The sequence below is a fragment of the Paramisgurnus dabryanus genome, chromosome 1 (genome assembly GCF_030506205.2).
Source record: "Paramisgurnus dabryanus chromosome 1, PD_genome_1.1, whole genome shotgun sequence".
NCBI classification, from domain to species: domain Eukaryota; kingdom Metazoa; phylum Chordata; class Actinopteri; order Cypriniformes; family Cobitidae; genus Paramisgurnus; species Paramisgurnus dabryanus.
The window spans coordinates 36,178,877-36,193,880 of record NC_133337.1 but is presented as its reverse complement, the minus strand read 5'-3'; the positions used below and the strand labels follow the sequence as shown (position 1 = coordinate 36,193,880).

The window sequence follows — 15,004 nt, the reverse complement described above, 5'->3', positions numbered from 1 at the left end:
CCGTGCTATGTGGTAGCTTCCTGATAGCTAAACTGGTAAAGCATGGAGCCTGTAACCACAAGTTTGCGGTTTCAAAACAAGTTTGTTCAAAATGCATTTCATCAGTTTGCTTTGGATGAAAGCTTCTGACAAATGCTGCCACAGCAGCATCATTAACAGCCGCTATTTCAGGACATACAGGCAACATACGAGTTGAAAGCAGGGCAAGATTTACTGCCGAATGCCTTCAAACCTTTCACCGGGTAGCTGACTTATTAATCTATCCACGAGGCACGTATTTGAGCTTATTTCTTTTTTCTACTCCATTCCACCGAACTAGCCTGACGTTTTGAATGGATAAACACACAGTTGCAGAAATGATGATTGGTTGCTTGTAGGGTTGTCACGATGCCCACATTTTAGTAGTCGATACCAATTGCAATGCAATTTCACAGTTCTCAATACCAATTTTAGTGGCACTGAAAAAAATTATATGCTTTCAAACACATTTCATTCAAATTAAAATGATAGCGTGCGGCCTTTAAGTACTTTTCAATTAAGTAAACATTACATAAATATACAAAAGTAATTATAGATTGTTATTCAAGTAAACATTCATTTATAAGGAACAATAAGGAACTTGATAACAGTAGTTTTATTTTATGTTACTTGTTATGTAATGCTGTTGAAATCAGTTATTCTGTAAGGTTGCATAATATGATTTTTTATTTTATTTTATTATTTGCATGCAAGACGCATGCACAATTTACAAAGCAGGTTCAAAGGCAGAAAGCACACTGGTACCAAATGAAATCTGTACAGATTCTGAACGAAAACTGGTAGTCTCATTACTTTTAAGTATTGATTGTACAGATGTTTATTTTTTGTAAAGAGCTGGGATATTGGGCAACAGACACCAGACTTTTTTTTGCACTGATTTGCCTTAAAAGGAGCCTGTTATTTATCCTACATCATAAGTGGAGGTTTTTGTTTTGGGGGGGCAGTGACCCCCTGCTCCCCCCCAAACCAGAGCCAGTTATGATTTTGTCTGAGCTTTTAATGAAATGGAAATATGAGAATTCATGTTTTATTTGTCTAAACTTGAAATTTAATAATCGACTGAGTACCTTAAAGGAATATTCCATTTTCTTAAAAGAAAAATCCAGATAATTTACTCGCCACCATGTCATCCAAAATGTTGATGTCTTTCTTTGTTCAGTCGAGAAGAAATTATGTTTTTTGAGGAAACATTGCAGGATTTTTCTCATTTTAATGGACTTAAAAAGAGCCCAACATTTACTTAACAGTTTTTTTCAACGGAGTTTCAAAGGACTATAAACGATCCCAAACGAGGCATAAGGGTCTTATCTAGCGAAACGATTGTAATTTTTGACAAGAAAAATAAAAAATATGCACTTTTAAACCACAACCTCTCGTCTAGATCCGGTCGTGATGCGCCAGCGTGACCCCATGCAATACGTCATGACGTCAAGAGGTCACAGAGGACGAACGCGAAACTACCCCCCAGTGTTTATAAGTGTGTTGAAAGAGGACCGTTCCTACGTTGTTGTATGTCAACTGATACTAATTAATGTCTTTGTGTCAGTTTATTGTTTACAATGGTCCGCAAATGTGCATTTTATATATGTATCACGTGACCTCCCTACGTCACTACGCATTTACGTTAGGTCGCGCTGGACCGGACCTAGACGAAAAGTTGTAGTTTAAAAGTGCATATTTTTTATTTTTCTTGTCAAAAATGACAATTGTTTCGCTAGATAAGACCCTTATGCCTCGTTTGGGATCGTTTAGAGTCCTTTGAAACTCCGTTGAAAAAAACTGTTAAGTGTTGAGTTAAGTATTAAATGTTGGGCTCTATTAAAGTCCATTAAAATTAGAAAAATCCTGCAATGTTTTCCTCAAAAAACATAATTTCTTCTCGACTGAACAAAGACAGACATCAACATTTTGGATGACATGGTGGTGAGTAAATTATCTGGATTTTTCTTTTAAGAAAATGGAATATTCCTTTAAGGCTTTTCACTTCCATAGTAGGAAAAAATACCACTATGGAAGTGAATGGGGCTCATGAACGGTTTGGTGACAAACATTCCTCAAAATATCTTCCTTTGTGTTCCTCAGAACAAAGAAATCTGTACAGGTTTGTAACAACATGAGAGTGAGTAAATGATTTCATTAATTTTCATTTTTGGATTAACTATCCCTTTAAATATATTATTTTAAACTATATTTAAAGGAATAGTTCACACAAAAAGGAGAATTCTGTCATCATTATCTCACTCTCGTGTTGATAAATTAATTTTTTTATGATGAACACAAAGGGAAAGAGATTTTGAGGAATGTTCATAATCAAACCCCCATAGTATTTTTTTTTCCAACTATGGAAGTGAATGGGGCTCACAAACACCCTGAGCACCCTCTCGCTAATCTCAAAGCATGCAGTACCCTTATTTGCCGATAGTTGCGCCCCAGCACAAATGCGAAACTCCACCCTAATCCACTGAAGTGACATAATCTCACAAGAAGGAAGTGGGCTGGCAGCCTGAATGGGGCATAATGGGTACATACTTATCCTGGCAAAGTTTGGCACACAGTCACAAATAACACTTTTGGACTTGTTGATGTAATTCCTTATAACCAAACATTTGTGTAGCGTTAATTGAATGTAATCACTCTCAGCTTTTTATGTAAACTGTGGTCTTTGTGCTTCCTATGACGTTTATGAATCATTAAAACTGGTGATTTTTTTTTTTATTGTTGTGTTGTAATTGAGGAAGTCAGGGTCATTTTTGCCCATAATGCTTTATTGACAGTGGCTTTTATTGGCGGTTAAATCCTGTCTTTTCTGTGGTGCTGCTGACGAAGGTAAAGACTGCCAGCGTCTCAAATGCCCATTCAAAAGCGAACAATTCATATACACAACTCCAGTCATTGAAAACTGTGAGGAGAGGACAAAGCATTTGAGACATTTTTATCATAACCTTGGATCGGCGCACACATCAGATTTCAAATATTTGCCTTTACATAGCTGAAGTTTTTTCAGCTTTCTCATTTCAATTCTTTTGTGAGTATAGCTGGCGCTCCGCATATCCAATGTTTATATGGTGATGCTTTGTATAAATGGAGTCTTTTTAACAAAGAGGTCAAGGATTGCTAGGCTCATGAAGGCTTATATTAAGACGCCATGTGACTAAGAGCCTGTCAAGGTGTGATTTTCAAGAAGGCACATGCTTGTTATATTAAAATTCAGATCTGCTCAGTTTCAAAAGACAGAGAGAGAAATTCATAGTTAATGTCATTCTCCTGTGTGCTTTTCAACCAGTTTAAAGACGCCTGTCTTTAAAACACTCCAGTTTTAGTCAGAAATCGTGTACTGCCTTTGAGCAGGCCGGACGCCCGGAGCAATTTAAATGCTAATTTTGGGACTCTTTACTGACAATTACCCCATAATTGAGTTGTTTCGTTTTTTTTCTCTTCTGTGAGCTGGATAATAGCGATTGGTCGCTTATTTTGAATGTATTTGTCTTTGTGGGCAAAAGGAAGAATTACTGTTATTATCACAGGAGTGATGGCGCTTTGGTTGCATACATGTTTGTATGTTTATTATTGCCGCGGTGCATTCAGCAATCAGTTATGTTGTTATAGCACAAGGCTAAAAAGCAAGGCCACATTTTTGTGAAGGTGTTTTTGAGTGAATCAAATGAATTATTGAATCAGCATCTCTTTGAAACTAGTTAAAAAGATCTGATTCACGAAAATTACTTTCCACATGTCTGCATTTTTACTGCTTTGCTTTAAAAGAGACCCTGTGAAATATTTCTTAAATGTAATGTAATTTGAAAATATAAGATAAAAATGTAATGCTCCTAATCTCAACATTAGATTTTAGCTTGGATTTCACAGAAAAAATAAACGTATTTTTAAGAAACTTAATAGACAAACTTAATTGTAATATTTATAATAGTTCATTGAATGTAATTCTTTCAAACTCATTCTAAATTTCTTTCTGTGTATTCAGGTATTGAGTGTCCCAGAGGGTCTCGAAATATGCCGGGTGGGATGCAGGTTGCAGAACCTTACAGCGAAGAAGCCACACTGTTTACCAAAGAGCTGGTTCTTCAGAGAGAGGTAAGCTTGCCCTTTTCTCCGCTCTCGTCTGTTAAAGTCTGATACTGTCGCTTTATTCCTTACAGGCCCTGTTTTTAGACTTTCCATTCCTAGTCTTTCTCTTATTTCTAGCTGACGTGACAGCAGCTGTGATGTTTGGTCTCAGCGGTCATTTTGTCGCCGCAGCTATCCGTCTGTCTTCCTTACTGCTGTCTTTTCAAACAGAAGACACATAGCTCGCTTTTTGTGCTATATTCAGAGTGAAGCTAATGGCAGTATGGATGTTTCAGTTATCGTATGAATAATGACCGCGAAAATTACATGTCCAAATTGAGGAACTGCAGATATGCACGCTTGCGCACTATTCTTACCTTCTCCTCAGGGTGCCTGACGCAGCGCAGGTGCCGTTTCCATTAATGTACCGTGATTGAGGTTGGTGGTGCAGTCGAGCCTAATGAGAAGAGCTTTTTTAAGAGCCTAACTTTAACCTGCTCTTTGCAGAGGCTGGACACAGGAACCTACTGCTGAGAATAAGAAAAGAGACGGCGCATACAAAATAAAAAAAAATTTAGCCATAATGACCTCCTGCGCCCACTGTGAAACCAAAGGGTTGCTGATATAAATGAAAGAGTACAGTGTGGGTAGTGAACCACTCAAAGTAAAGTGTGAGGTGTTTAGACGTCATCCATATGTCAGGGTGCCAGGCCACTCATGTGCAGGTGCCGGACAAACAGTTCTACCCTTTGGGAGCCTTAAGGCCCGGGTATACTTCACTTTTTACATGTACGCAAGGGTCCATATTAATGAATAACATACAAAAATTGTAATATTCAGAAATTAGTTTACGCAAGTTAATATAACCACCAAACTATCATTATCTGTATTGGCAGATGTCACTCTGAATAATCGGCTGTTGATATCTGTGGAAAATCTTTATACCGGTGCATCTCTAATACCATGGATGGATTTTTTTTACCTCACGTACACACAGGTTGCACATGCATGTAACTGACTATGTAGGCCAGGAGAGGTAATGCAATTTGTTGGAATGCACATGCGTTAAATGCCTGTGTACTCGTATGAGTCAAATGAAGTATACTTTATGACTTAAGTATACAACCGTGCGGGTACGCTCACGTGCGCATAACAAAATCTAAGTTTAAAACCTGTTTTTAGGTGCATTTCATTTTAGTGATATTTAGGAAAAAGGAATGCGCATTTAATTATAGTTTAGCTTTGAAATGTACAATTCAACCTATTCCAGAAATAGAAAAGTCATAGAAAGTTTATATTTATGTAAAAGGCATAGAAATGTATTTGTTAAAACAAAGGCATGAAAGTATAAAATATGCAAACAAAACCAGATTTTCTCATTTTTTTTTTTTACATAACCTTGAGTCAGTTAATTTTAGATACTTTATTCAATTGTGACCCTGGACTGCAAAACCAGTTATAAGTCGCATTTGTAACAATAGCCAACAATACATTGTATTGGGCAAAATTATAGATTTTTTAAGTAAAGCCCAAAATTAACTAAAGATTATGTTCCATGATGATATTTTTATTTCCTATCGTAAATATATATAAAAAAGAATTTGCCATTAGTAATATATGTAACAACTTTAACTGTTTCCCTGCCATTGACGAGTAATCTCGTCAATTATGAGAAAACGCTTTCCTGCAATGACGAGTTTTTATGGGAATCCATGTTTCCGATATATCCACTAGCTGACGCTCTTAAGGGGATCGCACAACTCCGAGGTCGCACAACTACCTTGACAACTCCGAGGTATCGTAAACCGGAAGTGCACATTAAATAGCGCAAGGTTCGACAGATAGCGTCTACTTCAAAATGCTAAATATACGTTAGCAGCCAATGTTAATCGTTAATGATTTGGGACAAATATGATGTTATTTAATGTTAAACTATGTGAGTGGCGCGACATGGATTTGATAAACTTCCTGAGTCAAAGCTGGGCGGGCGGACAGGCACCTCCTGGCGGTGCCGGTGTGCGTATACTCATAGAAAACAATGTGTTCGAGTTTTTTAGAACGGCGCGGCACTGAGCTGAGCAGCCGGTGTGCGACCCCCCCCCCACCACCCCCCTTTACCCAGCTTATAAAACACTAAAGCATCAATGGTTTAAAAAAAAACCTGTAAAAACTGTTTCCTTTTATCCCTTCGTCAAATACCACATTTTTTTTTTAGCAAAAAGCTTAAATAATTGCATTTTTGTGAAGGACTCTTGTTGGATATTAAAACAAATGAGATAGGATGAATCTTTTTTGTTTGTTTGGTTTGAAAGCAGAGGCTCTGTTTCTTCATTTGATATATTGTAGGTTTATTTAATTAAAGAAGAACATTTTCTGGAAGGCAACAGGGAAGGAGTTGAAGGTGATTTTCTCAATATTTTAATTTTTTGCTCCCTCGGATTTCAGCTTTTCAAATAGTTGTATCTCGGCCAAATATTGTCCTATCCTAACAAAACCATACATTGATAAAAAATGACCCTTATGAGTGGTTTTGTGGTCCAGGGTCACGATTGTTAATTGTTTGTTTTTCAACCCGATCTTTATGTATTCATCATCACGAAACAGTGACATGACGCCGCGTTTGTGTTTCCCACTTCTGGGTGCATTGTAAAAGTTTCTTCTCCTTCAAAATCTGCCTCTAATCTCTCATGATCTAAAGCACATAATTAAACTGGTGCACCAGACCACATGTTCCCCCACACATACTTCCTGCTTTTGAGGCTGGGATTAACACCGTAGGCTTGGGATTTCCTAAAACACACATAGCAAGCTGCTAGAGAAGGTCAAAGCACCTGTCTGTGCGGTTGGATGTGGTTAAATCAATCATTGTGTATGCGAGTGTATATAAAAAGAGAAAATAAGACCCAAGGCCCTGTTAACACCTGGTATTAAGATACATTTTGGTCGATCGGATGACAAGTGGACGATGCTAAATACAGGTGTAAACAGGGTGTGAAAAGTTTGGAGCTTGTCCACTTCCGACCACATGAGTGTGTCGAATGTGTTCAAACAAACACAAAGGGCCACCTACTTTTCGCCTATTGATCTAATGTGAAATGTATGGAGCACAATGTTTTTCCATCGGTCCTATCACAAACCAACAGTGTTTGCTGGGGTCTTAAGGGGGTCGCACACCGGACTATCTGAGAAAGGTCCGCATATACATGTAGAAAACTATGTTTAATAACACAAGCAGCGGTACGACAATAAACTGTAAACTCGTGTTTTACCGACTCGACCATAGACCATCCCCTCAAAGTAATCAGGACAGAAGTTGTTGAAAGTGGACAAAAGAGATGCCAGGTGTGAACCGACATGCGTCTCTTTTATCCACTTGTGATCTGATCGACCAAAACACATGTTAATACCAGGTGTACATGTGCTCTGAGGAGGTGTGCCATCTGATCTGAACCCAATGGGACAAAGCTACTAGGTTCAAGCCAAGTTTGGGTACGTTTTAATGTATGACTTTAGGTGGGATTTCGATCAATTTGTCATTTTTTGCTAACCATGAAAATGCATGATAACGCCGTTGCAAGAGTACAGCAGGGTTCACGCGTTGTCTGGCAAAGCGTACAGGGAAGTTTTCTGTAAAATTGGGTTAAACTTCAGAAGAGATGTAATAGATGTCAGCTTTTCCTCTTCGCCTGTGTCTCATTTCTTGCCTCAGTTAAGGAGGGCAGAAGTGTGTGCGTTCATGCGGTAAAGTGAGGGGATAGGGGTCTGTTGATGGCGGCACATGCAGAAACTCGAGCGAGCGAGCGAGAGAGAGAGATTCTCAGACACAGTAATGACTCATCCTCATGCGTGTCGCCCCAGCTGCTCTCATAGATCGCCCAAACTCAACAAATGACCTTTCTGTTCAAAACCGCTACGTCTTGCGCGCGCACACACTCCCATTTCTCTGCGTTTGCCCCAGTGTTGTCTATCTTGCGCTTATAATTGTGTATTTAAAACACCTGTTTGTGATCTGTTTGTGAAATTCTCTCTCTTTTAAGCTTTTTTATTTCACAATATTTAATCTGCTGCTTTATTTATTTGAGTTTGCAAAGACACGCAGCACTATTGTTATTGCTTATATTTAGTTAGGGGTTGTTCAAATTCCCAAGTATTAAACTTTGGTGCGGCACTCATCTCAAAGTCATGAATGATTTCTCGAATCTCGGGGGATGTGAGCTCAGACTTACATTTTCCCAACGAATGGGAAAATTATGATGTAGGAGAGACCTGTGCTGTATCTCCAAAGATATTTAACTTGGGCAGGTATGCGACCACCAAAATCCAGTTAAGCACAAAGTCTTGACATAAGCTCTTCGTTTTCTCCTTTTTTCTCCTGTTACTTCTGTGTGGTTGAATCTGTGTACCCCTCAATCTCTCTTCTCTCTTTCTGTCTTTGAATAATAAATGATGTGTTTGACAGGCAGGACACACACTTGGGTGGCTGCTGTGGTAGAGTCCCATTAGATTCTTCCTCGCCAAACAGACGGGTAGACTGTAACATATGCTATAAAATCTGCCAATGGACTCTTGTTTCGACCAAAAACAGCTTTTCATACATATTTGAAGTACAACAGGCGTGGGACTGTCTGATTTTTATTCTATTTGTCTGGCTGTAGTGATTTTAAGTATTAATGAGCTGAAACAGAGTTTGAGAACGGGATTTCTCTCTGTACTTATAAATCTGGTTTCGCTGTAAAATCTCTCTTCCCTTCTGCGATGAAGTCTGGCACATGCTCTTTATTATTAAAGAAAGCTTTTTTAATGGATTTTTAGCAGATTGCAAGATTAAGGGTCGTGATTTTTAAGTAGAAATTAGCTCTGAAGCTTGTTTTAAAATGCTTGAAGCTTTCATGGCTGACCTGAATGAGGTCGCTCTGTTTCTGAGGCCGTTTGCACCTGGTGTTAAGATTCGTTTTGGGCGATCGGATCACAAGTGGACGACACTAAGGGGCTGTTTACACTTGGTTTTAAGATGTGTTTTCATCGATCGGATCACAAGTGGACGAGAGAGACACATTACGTTTACACCTCGTATTTAAATCCGTCGCTTTTGTCCACTTTTTGACCGCATCTGTCCTGAATACTGTGAGGGGGTGGTCTGTGAGACGGTGGGCGAGTCTCTCTGGTGTCATTCAAACGCGAGCGGGAGTAATTATGAGTTTATAGGGACGCAAACTTATATTATGTCGGAGCCCGCTGCTTGTTTAGCAAGTATACATGCTGCACAGTGTTTTGTACGTTTATTTGTTGGAGCTTTCTCTTAACTTTCAGCGCAATTGATGAAATAGGATCGCACAACTTTCACGCTTTCAAAACGCAACTACGGAGAACACCCGCAGTAGTTTTATCAATGAAAGGCTAAAAATAGCGCTTTTCACCGTATGTTCACGGCAGAAGTCAAAAAAAGATGTAAAATTAGTGTTTAATACCTCAGATTAGATAAATGGGCGGAGAGAAGGCGGTCGCGTGTGGCTGTTCGAACACATTCAACCACATTGCGTTCCGCAACTCCAAAGCGATCCAATCGAAAGTGGTTTCGACTACCTTTGAATGTGGTTGAAAGTGGTCGAAAGTGGACGCGTTCAAAACGTTTTGAACACCGTTTACACCTGGCATTAACGTCGTCCACTTGTGATCCGATCGACGAAAACGCATGTTAATGCCAAGTGTAAACAGCCTCTAAATGCAGGTGTAAAACATTTTGAGCTTGTCCACATTCTGGGATAGTCGAAAACGCAATCAACAACATTGCTTTTGTGGTGTAGATTCCCAAGTGGTCGAACAGTCACAAAGGATCGCCTACTATCGCTAAAATTTCTCTTAATGATTTTATATGAAAGTCTACCGGAAGTTGCGTTTTAATCCACAAAAGCTACTTGTTTATGTAGTTGCTCCTGAAACCATCTATAAACAAGGTCTCTCTCTCTCTCTCTCTCTCTCTCTCTCTCTCTCTCTCTCTCTCTCTCTCTCTCTCTCTCTCTTTCGTGTTAATTGAAAGCCTTTCTGGACATGAGATCAGTGGTCATTTGTCCTGTTTCTCTTCAGGCTGGGCTCCACATTAAGTCATTTGCTGCGTAATAAACTTAATACATGAAACTAGAAAAAAACTCTTCCCCATCATCATAATCCTCAAGTGCTTAATGCAGGCGCTTAATAATGTTGAATAATCGCAATAAATCATTTATATTCATTCATTTAGCAGATGGTTTTTGTCCAAGGCAATTTAAAATGAGAAACAACACAGGCGGGTTAAGGAAGAAGCTAATCTTTATTACAAAAAAACTGCTCGGAAAGAAACGAGCTGTACTTTTCCATTTTATAATTTTTCAGTTGCTAAGAAACAATGAATCTTTTTATATGGTTATCACGGTTTGGCTACTCTCTTTACAACATCTTTTTGTTAGTGGGGTTTTAACCTTCTGTGTTTCCTTCTGTATAACTTTTCGATTATAGAGAATTGATTTTATATAAACGAGAACCAGCAGAAAAGGAAACATTTCAATCGCCTCATGGCTTCTTGTGTGGATTGCCAACACGGCGAAACTAAATATGAGCAGTTTAAAGAAAAAAGGGCAATTTTTCTGTGCAACCCCCTTTTTCTGTTTCTGTTTAAAAAAAAATTAAGACACTGGTGATTTTTGGATAAAATCCTTTATATATAAAAAAAAATTATCCTTATGTCGATTCACTTACCCAAGCAGAACATACAATAGATTTATGCATTTGGCGGATACTTTTATCCAAAGCGACTAATATTATGTCAGAGTACCGCTGTTTGTGTTGCTTGTAAACACGCTACATCATGGCTTTTGTCATACTGAAATGAGACAATTGTGGCACTACTTTCATTTTTTTATCAAACGTTTTGTTTAAATTTCCTATCTGAGATGTCTGAATCAGACAAGTCCTGTGTGTTCTCTGCAGGTCAAGCCGATGTCTGATTTAATCTGCATTCGTCTCTTCAGCTGTATCTCCTAATTTTTGTTTAAACTCCTCCTGTCTTTTCTAGTTTGTCTTGTATAACTATAAATTAGTTGAGCTCCGGTCCTTGTTCTTGCTTTAGACTTTCAATGCCACAGTCTGAGTTGTAGGCAGACTTGGCTATTTTAAGTGCCAATTCATTTAATTTGTCCCTTGCTTCCTATTTCCCCTCCCTTCCTCCAATTATTTATTTCTTTTCCTCTTTTTGTTCGTCTGTTCATCCACTGGCTCCGTGTTCACTGTATGAGAAGCTCACGTGTTTTTCCAAGTCGACAGTTTGTTGCTAAGTGACACGAAAAGAGAAAGGGGCTGAAAGTGAATGAGAGGCAGTCGGTCTTGGCTCTCTGCTGTGTGAAAGACTCTCGCTCTCTCGCTCTGGCCCTCTCGTGTGGGTGACATTTTGTGTTCTGGCGAATTGAGGACTTTAGTAATTAAGCTTCGAGTCATTCTCCCCATTTCTCACTATGGCTACGTCCGAAACCACCTACTTACAATACTATATAGTGGGTGAAAAGCAATTCATTTCATTTTTCATTTGAAAATTCAGTTTCATTCATTTGAAAAACTTAAGGTGAAAAGTACCCGGATGCGCTACTACTTCCAGCAAGATCCAGAAGTGTTTCTTTGATAGACACTTTACTATCCGTGAACCCCAGAATATCCAACAAAAAGAAGGAAATGCGTTGTCATATTCCAAAATGTCGGTAGCGCAAATGCAAATACATATATTAAACGGCTGTCTCTTGTGATTAAATTGTGCTTGTTAAACTTCATTTCCTGTTAACTCTTTCACCGCCATTGACGAGATATCTCGTCAATTGAGAGAAAACGCTTTCCGGCCAATGACGAGATTTGCCCTTCCGCAACTTTTTAACCCCGGAAGTATTGCCCTATGGCAAGCTGCTGCATGTCCGTGTCTGTTTTAAAGATCGCTCTGAATGGGATCTCTATGAAAAGTCCGTCACAAAAATGGAATTATCTCTGCTTTTTGCTCAAAATGTGGTGTTTTTGCAGAAACCTACCCATATTCAAAAGCTGATTACAAAAGAACCACTGAAGGTTGGAAGAAACGTTTTTTTTTTGTTTGAAAGCAGAGGGTCTGTTCTTTCATTTGGTATATTGTATATTTATATATTTAAAGAAGAACATTTTCTGGAAGGCATTAAACTTCGGTGAAAATCATGAAAAACGCTGGCGCTGGCAACTTTTTAAAAAAATGCTGGCGGTGAAAGAGTTAACGACTAACTTGTTGTTAATAGGGTTGTAACAATACATCCATATGGATCAACACATCTATTTTTTTTTTCAAACGATCCAAAGCATCGATCCCACACGTAAAAATAGATTTGAGGTACCTTTATTTTGACACTCCACGTCCTCATTTCTTGACGTAACGTCCATCTTTCCGCCAAAGCGTGCATTTTTGCTTATTTTTATACTGTTAGATCTGATGATGTGTGACAGATCAAATGCCTACGTTTAACAAGCTTTATATTTTTATATGAATTTATTAATCCATCCAATTACATTTTTTTCTAAAACTAAATTTTTTCTAAAACCTATTACACATTTTGGCACAAAATACTGCAAGACTTCGACTGTTACCAAAATAGGCTTGATTTTATGTGGCATTTTGCCCCTCATTATTCCTTTTTCTTTGCTTAAAAAGTGTATTTTTGTTTGCTGCTTGTTGTAAATGTTTTAATTGGGACAGATATTGTGCCATTTTCAAAGAGTTTAATTAAATGTTCATCTTATATATTTTGGTTGCGTTTGTAAGTAAAAATGTAACTGCTTAACTAGTCACGTTATAAATAAAAAAAAATCGTTATGTGCATCTAATCGGATCGTAATCGCATCGAAGAAGCATTTGATGTATCTGCAAAAATCGCACCGCTGGCGAAGAAAATTTATTTTTTGTATCGAATCGTAATGATCTGTCCAATTTACACCCGTAATTGTTATGATGACTTGCGTCACGTGATGTATCAACATTGTGGATGTAGTACGTCCGCATTTATTCATACTATTCATATTCATACTATATAGTACTGTTTTAACGGTCGATGAGTAGGTACTTTATCTAATTCAGTACCTACTATCATAGTATGGGGTTTTGGACGCAGCGTTTCTCTTTTGCGTTCTCAGCCTAATTTGATAAATTGACATACTTCACTCGTATTGCTAGCTGCAAACATTATCAAATGAGACGAAATAATTAATAAATGGCCGTACATTCTGCGTGGGTTTTACCATCTGCCACCCTGTGCTCTAGATACGTCGAACAACTCGACCACTATACACAGTCAGAAGTATTTCTGATATATTTTTTAATATGATTATTGATGTATGAGTATGACTGTGTAGATTAGAATAACAGGAGCTCAGTCTAATCTGATCTCTCCCCACCTTTCTCCATTCGCTTGTGCCGTGATCTGGAAACAACGGCTTTATCTCCGACCCCGTGTCAGTGTTAGATGAGGTGAATGTTTCCCTGCAGAGGGCACACAGCCCTCCGCTGAGCTTAAACTCAACGCCGTGTGCACACAATTAGCCTCCCAGCTATTTTTTCCTCTGCTAAAATAGAAGCAAATTAAAATGCTGTCATTACCCCTTCCATGGAGATAGCGTGTCCTCTGGCTGGTGGTCGTGCAAATGAGACATCGGTTGTTTGCGTCACGGCACCCCTTGCACAAGTGCACTCTTACGGTTACTGTTGTCCGCCGTTGCACGGTCTGTTGTCTCGCCAGCTCTCTAACAGGCGGTTGGCATTCATTCGTTGGATTCTTTTTGGTTAACCAAAAAAAGAGTTTGTGGTACTTAAAAATGTGGCTGTACAGTGCACTCAGCAGTTTTCTGTCTGTAATTGTTAAGAACAATGACATTTCTTTTATGGATTTTATTGATTTTACTGTAGGGCACAATGTTTAAGTCACTCGTCGACATGAATTGTTAAGCAGTACCAGAAATATCTTGCAGTGTGACATACTATGCTTTTACTTAAAGTATTTTAAATTTTCCTTTTTATATAGGCATTGAATTTATAATAATAGTGACCAGCATGTTAAACATTTTCCGACAGGGTAATGTATATGGTGTATTGTATATACAATACTGTGCAAAGTCGTAGGCCAGCACCACCAGACTTGTCCATCCATATTTATTTTTCAATATTTTGTTAAGATACAAACAGAAAATACAGAAACTTTGTATCAAAAATAAAAAAATAATTTTCAGGACTAAATGTCTTTAAGCATTGTCGGTGTTAAGTGTGACCTCTCTTGGCACTAAACACATCTTGAGCAGAATGAAGTAAAAAGACAAATTTCTTTAGGATTTAATTTTATTTATAGGTTTAAGAAATCCTGTAGTTTCCTGCTATTGCTCAATTGGAAGGAGTTTAGTCTAAAAACTTGACACATCAGTTTACATTTTTTATATCATTTTTAAAACTATATACACATTTCCAGTATTTTCTGGATTTGTTCTATTAAAGAGACTGAGAAACAATTATATATGATTATATAACATTGCAAAAAACAACAAATCTGATTCTGGCCTAAGACTTTTGCACAGTACTGTATATGTTATGGGTCTTCAACTGAGAGTCTGGGACCCCTTGGGGGTCAGTGATGATATTGGGGTCTTCCAAATATTATTTAAATTCAAAATATTTTTTGGAATTTGTTTTATTTTTTTCCAAAAAAATGCATTAAAAGGCTCATAACAGAAATGATCAAAGACTTGAAATAAAGGTTTCCATATGTAATATAAAACTTTACTAAAATTGAAGGTGCCCTAGCATGTAGTAAATTTAAAATGTTAGCAGTATGTATATGTTTATACAAAAATTTAAGTTGTATATTTTTGTAATATAACCACC

At 38.0% G+C, this 15,004-nt stretch overlaps 1 protein-coding gene across 1 annotated transcript in view; it reads left to right on the top strand.

The window, feature by feature from the left end:
* snd1 (staphylococcal nuclease and tudor domain containing 1) overlaps window positions 1–15,004 on the top strand; it is a 195,323-nt gene that overhangs the window by 59,724 nt on the left and 120,595 nt on the right. The window contains exon 16 of the mRNA XM_065268696.2: window positions 4,019–4,128. Coding sequence (XP_065124768.1) covers window positions 4,019–4,128 — 110 coding nt within the window. The remainder of the gene's footprint in view (window positions 1–4,018; window positions 4,129–15,004) is intronic.